Source organism: Teleopsis dalmanni, chromosome 1 (genome assembly GCF_002237135.1).
Source record: "Teleopsis dalmanni isolate 2A chromosome 1, ASM223713v2, whole genome shotgun sequence".
Classification (NCBI taxonomy): domain Eukaryota; kingdom Metazoa; phylum Arthropoda; class Insecta; order Diptera; family Diopsidae; genus Teleopsis; species Teleopsis dalmanni.
This window is the reverse complement of record NC_051846.1, coordinates 12392441-12405103: the sequence shown is the minus strand read 5'-3', so window position 1 is coordinate 12405103 and position 12663 is coordinate 12392441. Positions and strand designations below refer to the sequence as shown.

At 31.4% G+C, this 12663-nt stretch overlaps 1 protein-coding gene across 1 annotated transcript; it reads right to left on the bottom strand.

Moving 5' to 3' along the window:
- Positions 1-794: 794 nt before the first annotated feature.
- LOC119672106 (ras-related and estrogen-regulated growth inhibitor-like) lies at positions 795-9552 on the bottom strand. Its single transcript, XM_038083073.1, has 4 exons — positions 9335-9552; positions 4067-4123; positions 1650-1723; positions 795-1316 (listed from the first exon to the last, which is right to left on the bottom strand). The coding sequence occupies exons 1-4, from the start codon at positions 9420-9422 to the stop codon at positions 912-914; spliced, it is 624 nt and encodes a 207-aa protein (XP_037939001.1). The 5' UTR covers positions 9423-9552; the 3' UTR covers positions 795-911.
- Between the last annotated feature and the right edge of the window lie 3111 nt (positions 9553-12663).

Here is a 12663-nt window from a genome sequence, read left to right as displayed (position 1 = left end):
ATTTGATCAATTTTGAATCAATTAAAAAATACATACGTGTATATAAAACACTTGCATTAAGTGGTGAATATATGATTCCTAACAAGAGTATCTGAATAGACGGAATTCAAGCTTCAATAAAACGTTTTTCTGGGTCTCTAAATTAAATCCAATTTAGAGAGCCATTGAAGTAACCCATATTTTGTTGCAGTAAACCCAACTAATTGGTATCATAATTGCGTCTTTTAATAGGATTTGTTAGCAATATATTTTATATATACATAAAATGATATAAATTATATAAATCATATTGTAACTATATAAGTCGATTCTAAGTACGGCCGGAATCACTCAAGTTCAACGACCAAGTGTCGTTCACCAGACCCAAGCAGATCCCTTAGGGCAACGATAACGATACTAACAAGTTGTAAGTCCACGATATCCCATTTTTCTATAAGGATATTTCTACTATTTCCAATTCTATAGCGAACATATTAAAATAAAATTTAACCGAAATTCGAAAAGGAAAATTTTAATTTTAATGATAGAGAGGCTTTCTATAAAATAAAGTATATCGTGTCCACGTGTCCTACTTTCCGCTCTTAACTCGAGGTCTACTTAGTAACAACACCTGAGAAATATAAAGATATCAATAATATCAATAATAAAGATATCAATATACTCATATATCTCTCATACGACTTGTCTCTTTTTTATTGTGTCATTTAATTCTAAAAAAAAAATATTATTATACAATCACATCTATGCCTTTATAAAATAAATAATAATTTGTAAAGTTTTTATTTCGTTGTAATAATTTAAATTTATTTAGATACTCGTACTTTTTAAAACTAAATATATTGGCAATAATTTAAATTGGCTTCTCTCCCATTTGTCAACTTTGCACTAAACTTATAGATTGGCTTTTTCTTTCAGTCTTTCGGTAGGTTGCTATCACTTTTTCCTCGACTATAGGGACGAGTACTACCCAGCATACGCTCCAGTAGACTTTGTTTTGATTTACGTTTCGATGCCATCACTTCTTTACACAGTTCAAAGAAAGCATCTGCCACTTGATCAACATGGTCAGCGGCGGAAACCTCACTAAATTTACATTCGAAATCCTTTGCAAGTATCTCGCCCTCGTCACGACTCACTTGCCTCAAGTGCACCATATCCACTTTATTGGCAACAAGTTGCACTGGCGTATCTGTTTGTAGGTCTGATTTGGCGCGCCGAATGTAGTTGAACGAATTGCGGTCTGTTATGGAATAAACAAGCAGCAACCCATCGGCCCACTGCACTATTTCCGCGGCATTGGGAAGTTCGTCGTCGGCCTGTCGTCCACACGATGATGCAATCATGAAATTAAAATGCAAACATAAAGGGAAAAAGGAGAAAAGAATAAATTAGTCGCACTTTGAGCAAAATGAAACGAAAATGTTAGTTATGCAAATATGCCATGACACAGTTTTGTACGCCGACATCACACTCCATTATTTCAGTACCTACGACCCTAGCCACTTCACTTAGTCCATTTACACATCAGAATCTTTGGCATTTTTGTCATGTTGTGGTGCTCTGGTGCACCTTCTGTGGCAATTTTCAGCGCTATTGTTTTAGTTCTTGCGATGGAGTGGTTCAGCTTTTAACTATGCTAATTCACTTACTTTGGGGCATGTGTCCAATATTTCAAAGAGTACTGGTTCTCCATCAATCATAGCCTCATGCTTGTATCGATTTTCTGAAAGCATAAAAAACAATGTTAAAAATATCGGTGAGGAGGAGCGTGAGGAGGAGAAATAGTGTTGACTGTGTGAACGCACGCACTTGGGGACACTTTTCATAGCTTGACCCGAGTGCATGAAAGTGAAATTAAGGACGAAATGGTAAATTCTCCATACTTCATATATCCATATATTTATGGAGCAGATAATATCAAATTAAAAATATTTTTAAATTGCATTCATGTAGCTTAATTGCACTGCAAAGCAGCGATTAAAATATTGCCTCAATCATTTATAATAATATCAAGTATTTAGGCCACTAGGACATCAATAAATTTAATAACTGTAATTTCATTCAGTCGCTAATTATTTATTTGAAGGACATTTGCATTTTAATATTTTTATTGATATTTTTTTAAATTTTAAAAAGCATGATTGAATATAGTAAATTTCTCTTAATATAAGTTATTAATTTTTCCATTATTTGAGACTCTTTAGACGTTTCGAGAGGTCGTTTCAATAGCCAAGCTTTTTTTCATAAAAATTTTGGTTAGTTATTTATGGATCCTGTTCTTCTATTGTTATATGCTTAATTTAGTTGTCAAAAACGAATAATTTAAGATAAGCATGTATATGTACTTTGACTCATCCATGCATATATCAATACACATTAGAAGGTATATGAAATTAATATTAGGTCCACCTTATTCGAATTGGGATGATTATATATTCAACTGGCACATTATTTATATATAAATGATATGTAATGTTATAGACTAAGCGCTTTTCTAAAAAATATTGCTCTTTTTTTGAAGATATTCGAAGATGACATTAGGTTCATTTCAAGCGGACTAGTATGTTTATATATTTGACCGATTTTGTGCTATTCTTTATGATTTGTTAGAACGCGAAGCCATTTATTTAATTTCCTATTGGGTATATGCCAAGCAGTGACATAGCTAAGATTGTACCTAGGTTTGGGGGAGGTTCATAGTTTTAGGCTAAAAGACTTACGTTTGCTGAAAATGCCACTTTTCGATTTTAATTTACTATCTAAGTATTCTATCTGCATTGCCTACCCTAGGCAGAATTTATTATTGTGACTTTTATGAACTGGGTTTTAGTAAGTTTGACTCGCTAGATTTTCAGATCTAAAGCTATAATATGAAGAAGCATTTGTGGTTTTGTTGATGTGCTGTTCAGATTACTATATATGTCTTCTTCAAGTTAACCCATTAACCATCTATTGAAGAATGAAAGATTCGACTATTTTTCACCCTAAAAGTGATATTATCAAGACGCATCTATTGTGTCACAGATATTCTGTTCAGATTACTATACATGTCCACTTCAAATTTAGCTGTTATTTATTCATTGAAGAGTGGAAGATCTGCTGTATACAGCTTTAGTTCTATTATGCTATCTTAAAGTATAATAGTTAATAGTGATAATAATGATTGACTTGTGTAAACTCATTTCCATATATAGTTCATAAGTGCATTAAGCAGAGATATTTGGATTTTTTGTTATATTCAAATCACTTTAATTTATATATTATACCAATTAATTTATTATATATATATTTGGAAACAATACTTTACATAAAATTTAACATTATAGGAAAAGGTTTCGTCCACTGAAGTAAGTATCTGGGTTTTATAAGTATGGATATGTTGTACTTCAGTTTATATAGTAATTATGCGATACATTGATCTATAGTTTAAAGAAAGGTTAATACCCCATCGATAGGTGCTATATTTTATCGAATGGTTTATTGACTTAATCGTGTAATTAGAATACCTAAATTAGAATACATATTATGTATTGATGTTAGTATCATGTTACATAAAACATAGTCTGAGAAATTGCATGTATGGCCGATTTATTAGTATTACATGATATATCTAGATTATTTAAGAATCATAACTTCTAATAACTCCATTGTGCTTTCATTGAAAATTATTGAATTAGCAAAAGACGAAAAATTCTAATATGTCACTTATGTTTTCATTGAACCAGAACAGATATGAAGAGTTGATCCAAGATTTATTGTTATTTTTGTAAATTATTTTAATTTATCCAGGTTAGCTGAAAAGACTCTCTGCAGTAAAAGGGCAACTACTACTAATAATAGACAAGGATGACTTTAATTTTATGTATTACTTTTCCTGTTCTTTCTGAAGTTTTTTCTATTATTTTATTGGAAAATCTTCTGTTTAAGTCTATTAGGTGTGCAGGTGAAATTAATGGAACACTGTTTGCTATATCAAATAATTTGGGGGTGGACAGTGGGTGCAATAATCGCTTGAACTTAGCATAGTTAATTGCTTTATTTAGTTCAAGGTAATGCCAATACGTACCTGTCTGATGATCATATTCGCCGATATAGCGTTTTGTAATGAAACGCACAATTAAAGCTGCAAATAAAAAGAAAACATAGAGTAATTAATTAACTAAAACAACACGACATATTTGTAAAATATTAGTTGCGCTCACATATCCTGGTTTCACAATGTAGACCAAGTAAACAAGTACACATCAAACTCTATGGCTTACACCCCCAAAATAAATAAAAATTATTTTGTGAAATAAAAAAATAAGTACGAAAAATTCAGGTCAACACTAAATGAGCGTGAAAATTGTTTAAAAAATCACAAAATTGTTTGCATTAACGGTTGACTTCTAGTCAAAAAAAAAAAAAAGAAATATATATATAATAAAATACGAGTAACACAGGCAGGAAACAAGGTATTTGAAAGGCGCATATGAGTACACCTTTTGTGGTAGGCGAGGTTAATAAACTCGGAAAGGAAGTCGAAAGCAATGAAAGTGGAGCAAAGTGCACCTTAAAATAGCGTGTTTGAACGAAAAATAGATACTCATATGAAAGGAAACTTGCTTGGGAAATACTTACTGCATAAAAACTGCTGGACTATGAAATTTGGGGTTGCAAGTCGTCAAGCATCGAGGAAACTTTGACTACAAATGGAACTACAGAAACGGAAAATCATTTCATGTCTTCAGCACATATGCAGTATGTGTATAAAGCAGGAGGCAGAGACAGAGACAGAGAGCCACAGGCATAGAAAAAACTTTATGCAAATGAGGTACATGGAAACACACACTTCCAGCAGTGACAGCGGCTCAGGCTCGTCCACCTGATTTGTTTTGGTTACACAAATATTAAATGGAATATGAAATTTCCCAGTGCTCATGTTTGTACTAATTTGGGTAAACAGGACTTCAACTACAATTTTTATAGTTTGCATAAATTACGAGTTCGGCTAATTGAAAGAGAGCAACGTGACATGAAAGAAATGCAGGGAAAAAGCAACGGCTGTATGCATTAATTTTGATTAGAAAAATATTTGATATTCCATATACGAGGACTTTGTAAAGTTTACGCCAATTTGCATACTTTGAAAACAATTTCATTTTGGAATTTATGCAAAATCATTTTTATCAGATGCGAATATTCCAGGGAAAGCCGTAACATTTTTTTTAATATTAAAGTTTTTTTAAATGCGGAAACCAGGCATATCAAAATTGATTCAAACCTGAAAATATGTTCAACTTAAAATTCAAAATTAGTCTCCGTATAAGGAAAACACGCTACGAAAGACCCAATCAACATAATATTTAAGAAAAAAAGTAGCTTAATGCTTCGGTTACAAATAATATTAGAACATATATAAAATCATCGGTATCATCTATTTTTTGTGTGGTTACGAGGAAAGGAATACCTATGCACTGACCACAATCCGTCGTCTCCATATCCGAAACCCCTTTCACTCATTCCTAGAAACCTTGTCTTACCTTGAGACTACGTTAGTATTACTTCGAGGTATGGTCCCTAATAGTCAGTTAAGACTTCGAACGGTGTGACCTGAACCATTGGTATAGTTAGTCACAGTAGAAACGAAGAGGAAACTAGTCTTTTTTGTAATAGAAGCCTGTGAAATATTTTGAGAACATAGTAGCTCCACTCTATAAGAATCGAATAGCCAACATATATTGAGTACTATATAAACCATACAGTGACAATGACGTAGTATTGACTACTGCTGTTCGTATTCGGTTTTACGAAGTATTCCAGAGAATCCGATTAATCTCATATTCAAAATTTGGTTAGGTTTATAATAATAAGTTTATAAGTTTTATAAAATCGTGACAATCTCTAATATATATATAGGCTCATTGACATTATTTGGCGAATTAACATTGAGCAGTTTAGCAGTCCTATTCATATCATAGGAATGGAAGCAGGTGCTTTTCAGAAAAGTTGTTTGAAGTGATGTTTGAAAAAAGAAGATATAGTGGAAGACCGTGTCAATGGCGGAGTGATTAAGTTAAGGTAGCACTGTTTGCACTTCTATATAAGACTGTAACAGGTATTTGCAGTAGTTGCGTCTGGGAAGTATTGTGACAGGTAGAAACCTGGAAACGGACTGTTATGTCCAATAAAGAAAATAAAAATTACTAATTGGATGTGCACTCATTTCAATGTGACTTCGAACCAACTAATAGCAACTTACTGCGATATTTTCAAAGAATAACTTTAATATTGAATATTTCATACGATAATTTAAATGGAATATTTCAGGGTGCAGTATCAGTATCAGTATTTTTCGAGGATTTCAACTAAGATTTACTTTCGACTGTATGGAAATCTTAAAATAATTAAGGTTCGGGGAGGCATGTCGACAGACGACTGTTGTTCTTTGAGAATTCCACGTTATTAAAAATCTGCTTGTAGGGTGATTTGCATTTCGCGCGATAGATACATGAGAGGGTGTAGATATTGTATTTATTTACTAATTTTCCATTCAAATTTTTTATGTTAATTTTATTTGTTAATAACATTACGCGTTAATAAATTGAAATGCATTAAAACTTTGTTTTGTTCAAATTTTATTCACTCAAATTCCAAATTCCAAATTTCGTTTCGCAAGTGTAAATGGTTTTACAGTATCTTTTTTATTTGCTCTGGTTGAGATAGTTGAGGTAGTTTCACCAATCCGAAATCACCCGAAATCACCCGAAATATGAAATTTTGAAATTTAATTTACTTGATAACTTTTTCCAAACTTTTTTCCATCGTAGTTTCGGTGCTTAATGGTTTCGGTTTGGGGTGTTTGTGGGCGGCTTAATGGCTTTCGCTCGTTTAATGCATTCAGAGTTGGACAAAAACATAAATAATGATTTAATCGCTTGGTTGGCTGGCGTTCTATGAGGAACTGCGTATGCGGAATGGCTTTGTGTGGAATGGTCGAGATTTATGGAGAGGTACAACTGAGGTTGCATTGCGGTCTAGTTTATTTTCCTAATGTGAATGTAGTATTTGCATGAAAAATCTTTATGTATTTTTTCTGGCTGGCAGATACATTGAGACCATTAAATGCTATTTAATAAAAATCATAAACATTTCGATGTTGCTATTTCTCTGCAGTTTTATTAAATCATTATTAAATAAAATTTGTTTACAGACGCAAAGAAAATTGTTAGCTAAAATAGATATTATCGAAAATTCTTTTCACTTTGTTGGTTTAAAAATACTCGTACACAGTAAAAAATTTTAATACGTAAACAAAGCACTTTTCTTTTATTTTATAAAAACTGAATGTATCTATTTATACTCTATACTTTGCGTATTCGTTGCTATTTTTAAAAAGAATTCAATATTATAAACAATTTAGAAATTGTGTAAAATTAATGAAAAACATTTTCGATTTCCGCACTAATTAGAGACCAGACATGAATGAAAAGTGCGCGGACACGGAAAAGCAGCTGCTAATAATTATCTGCTCTTCCAATTTGTTTTTAGTCAAATATGTCAGTCGGGCACATCCTCAGAATAAATATTCTTCATTCACACACAGATAAGAGGTGCTTGAAGATTCCGGTAGATTAAAAAAGTATAAAAAAGTAATGTTGTTATTGCAAAAAAAGATAACTCAATTAGAAAATTACAATATATATAAATCTATTTAAGAACCATATTTGTTTTTTGTATTTCTTCTTGATCGGAAAACAGACTAAAACTGGGGCACTTAGTCAGTAGATCATTCCACTTACACACGAAAGCATAAAAAATCGGGAAGAATTGTTATATTTTAATTTTGGCGCAATTCTATAACAATCTATTAATTGTTCTATGGCCAAATTATTACTTCTCTAAAGAAGTTAAATACTAAGGTGTAATTTGACTAAATTTTAGACAGTAAATAAATCGATATGCCAACCTATATAATATATTTAAACCAACTACAATAGCGCTGTGATTATGCAAACTAGACGATAGAAGTAATGGAGGTTTCTGAATATTATGGTTGAGCGAATTATAGTCGTTGATGATCGACAAAAACGTATGAATCGCTAGTATGATGGATAAAACTACCACTGATAATAAACTAGAAAAAATACAGAGTCTACTCTACTGCATGTTTCAAAACAACTTCCACGACGCTACGAAAAATCTTATTAGGTATACTGCCGTTGACTCTTAAAGTAACATACAGATGGTTGTATCCATTCGCATATACGAGTGTAGTCTTTATTACAGCGGTTTACTGGACAAAATACGATTGTATACTTATCCATGTTTGCCAAATTAAAACAATGTTTAGATTTCGAGATACTAGTAGAGCACATGATCCCAAAACAAGTAACTACCCTGAAATACATTGACATTATGCCGTACAGAATGAGGTAGAATGAAAGATAACAAAATCAAGACTACTATCAACGATAATATCTAGATCGCAGATGGCTACAGAACTAAGCAGGGATTGGACTCTGACATCTACAATTCGCAAGACCACGAATATTTGTGCAACACAGGGTACTAGCAGAACAAATATATAAAAGGGCTCTGATCCATTAAGAATTGTAGTACAATATACATTTCATAAGTTTGGGATGCATTGGATATAGAATCACTAATTGTCCAAGGATTATAAGGAAGACAAATAAGCAGTAAGACTTTTTTTAAGATAGAATATATTTGTTTTTAGAACAAGCATCACTTTTTAAAGGTTTTAAGACTTTATATGGAAACATTTTTTTTGATTTTACTGTTTTCTTATATCGAAAATATTAAAATTTATTTTATAGTTTATAGTGATTTTTTCCCTCGAGCTGAGAGCATATATTCCCTAAAACAGGAATTAATTGTTAATTGTTTAATGTAAGATTTTTGTATATTGCTTGACTTTATATATTGTTTTAGCTATATGTTCATTTTTATTTTACTTTCATTTAAATTATTTTCTGTAGATCTTTCCAAGGACCGTACTTTTGTTAATTCCAGCACAGAAAAACGAAGAGTGTATTTTAATGTGCATTTTAATCTTAGCTAGATTCTTAAGTTGAGAGAAAGTCAGAGCGTTCAAAAAGTCCCTAAATGAAATTTATGGACTTAATTTTTGGACATTTCGCTTACACATATTGAGGGAGGCCAAGGTTCATAGTGGACTGTAGTGCCAAATAAGATGAAGAAGAATTTTTGGACATTTCGCTTACACATATCTCAAACCTTAGCATTATTAGACCCCAATGTCATAATGATATATATGTTTCAATGATTATTATATTATTTAAGATTTAAGAAATCGGTATTTTTGCCTTACCACTTTTCCCCACACTCGGTGCTCCGACAACGGCAATTTTTAATTCGGTCAAAGTGGACTTCTTGCGTCGTATGCCCCGCGTCGTCATATTATGAATTACACAAGAATATGATTAAATTTAAATGAATTAATAAATTACGAATATTTTGAATTCCTTCCACACACTCAGACAGGTTGAAATTAATAAGTTTCCACTTGATTTCAAAAATTCTGAATATATATTTTCTATTTAATTTTGAAAAATATTTAAATATTTTTCTTTAGTTTAAATTAAAGTTTTTTCTTAATTATTTCTTCTTAAAAAATTATTTTAATATTTTTGTTTAGATTTTTTTCATTTTATTTTTCCATATTTTTGCAGTTTTTAGGAGAGAAAATATATTTTGTTTTTTTTTTTTTAATTATTTGTAGTAGTATTTTGTGTGTTGTTATTTTCAATGTCAAAAAATTAACGAAATAAGTTTGAAATTACAATTGTACAATTGAATCTGAGCGATCAAGTATCTAATGTGTCTGCAGTTGTATCTACAAAGTGCGAGCATTGCCGCATATCAACTTAAAATACTTTTTTGTTTATAAAAACAAAGAAACACTTTCATCTTCATTTGCACACAAATGCCAATAAACTGAATTTTTAATTGATTTTCCGTTGGTTTGAGTTTGAATATGCAGACAAATTTATTATAAACTTTTGTTTATATGTACATACTTCAATACATGCGAGTATAGGAATAGTCGCAGAATATTTGTTTAGATTTTTACGGATTAACAAAAAATGTATTTAAATTGTTTTCTTCAATTTGTGTACCGAGTTTTCTGCGCCAAAAAATCTTCCATGAACGATTCGAACGGTGTACTGCTTCGCACTGAAAGCGCTCTCGAAATCTGAAGATCCACAGATCGCTACCAGTGAAAACATCTCATTAGGATTTCTGTTTCTTCTGCTTTTTCGAAACAGTCTGAAAATATTTCGAAATCTTAAAAATAGCATAAACGAGTCTTTTATATTGGTTTTGAAGAATTTTCGTTTAACACTTTAGTGATTCTCGGCCACTTTGCACTATTAGGTAACAAGCTATAAACAATTTGAAATAAAAATTAATAGATTTATAAAGTACTCTACATATCATTAAATTATTGGATTAAAAATTACGAAACTAACAGGAGTAAATACAAGTTTCACGAAGCAATATGTTACCCATATGCTCCGCCACTCGTTAGTCGATTGCAACTAGTCGCTGCCTATTAATATTATTGTTATTATTATTACTAATATTATTATTATTATTAATATTATTATTACGCACGATACTCAGATACCAAATTCCATGCGCGGGATTAGGATGCGATCCCGACGATGTGTGGTTATCCGAACTCCCTGTATTTTCTCTATTATTACCTCCAATATCTTACGAGGTCTTTATTCCTGCTAGCGCATGCAGGCTGCATTTTTAACCTTCTGCCGGGGTTTGGTTTAAAGTTTGCATTTTTGAAGGGATATCTTTATTTGTTAGTCCCCTACTTCTTAGGACGCGTAGATGTTAAATTGTCATCCAATTTAATGATGTTAGGCCCGTCATTACTGCACAATATTAGTCCAAGCAATGCACCTGCTGGCTTAATATTATTATTAATATTATTATTATTATTAATTTCATTTTTGTAAATATTATTATTATTAATATTATATTAGTTAAAAAAAATGTGCTCAGTATTCGGCAGAAGGCATTTATCCAATTTGGAGTCTTCCTTCCTTAATTTTGCATCCAATAACACTAGCGTAACGACATTGTCTCTTTTATTAGAGTGAAAAAGCTGTTTCCCGGCAAGTTTTTCAGAATGTTCAGTATATCCACATACATTTTAGTATCACAATATGTCCATGAGCTCATTTTTAATCTTTAGGTGAGCTGGTCTTTATCCGGCTCACAAACTCAACGGTATATTGGAATAACTTATATATATGTATATATATATATAAGCAATATAGAGGCGAAAAAGGTGACAATAAGATACCATAGTCTGGATACAATCTTAAGCAGATTGTACCTGACTCACACGAAATGATGTGATATCTTTAGATGAATGGCAGTCATTACTGGATTTTGACATAATGGAAAGCTAGTGACAGAAAATAGAAATCTCTTATAATATTCACTTTTTTTATGTTTTTTTTTTTATATTCACTTTTAAGTGAATCTATCAACTAGATTGTAGGATTAAATATATCAATTCGAGAAGCTAACAAAGGGATTATAAGTGCTTTATATATCATACAAGCTGGATTTAAAGAGCTGTCTACACAAACGACTATTCTAATGACTAAATGGTTCCTAACTATGTAAAATGGAACGATATTCCTGTGAACGCGATAAGTGGGAGTAGCATCTTAAGCAGAGATTTAATAAATATGAATATAAGTACAGTCTTCAGATGTGTGGTTGTCATTATTCGCTTTTGTTAAGTCTATGAATTTCTTGTTCTTTGGTAGCAGATATCAACCTCTGTAATAATCCTAAGAACCTAGTGAAGCGATTTGAAAAGCATGCTTAACTGGATGTAATCACAGTGCTTATCAAATAAGCAATCATATAACTAAATGATTCCTAAAGAATCATAAGTAGGCATTAACTCGACTTGTTTGTGAATGAAGTCCATTATAAATCCAAAAAGTGAATGAAGTCTCATATCTGGGATATGGTGCAATTTTCTGAATCATGAAGTCCTTAAGTATCCAAGCAGTTTAACTGTTTTTATTATAAAGCTGAATATATACGTATATATGAATACGTATATATACGTTATTATCGCCAAATAAGAACGTAATTATGAATCCTATTCATACTTTTTAAGAAATATAGAACACATAAGATAAGTATGAAATTAAAGTGAAAATCCTAAAGCTGTGTTCCGTAGTTTCCTGTAGAATTCCTGTAGAGTTTTGGGGTCTGCATTTCATACATATAATTGATATTGGCATATTGCAACATACTTAACAGTTTCATGAGCAATGCCTTTGTTTCATGAACGATCAAATTGGGGTCACATACGATTGACTCATATTAATAGAAGTATTAAATCTTTATAATACATAATACCGCGATGGAATTTAATGTATTTTGTAATATTTAATAAATAATGTAATTATTATAGATTCTTAGGATTGGACCATAAAGGTTTAAATATCGAAAGAGTTTCCTGCTTTTCGAAATGCTCTTATTTTCTCTCATTTCTCTGAAGAAAATTTTTGTTTACTGAAAATTAAAATGAGATGAAACATAAATTTTAGTACAAATGAAAATGGAAAAGCGTCTTGGCAGATGAGCATT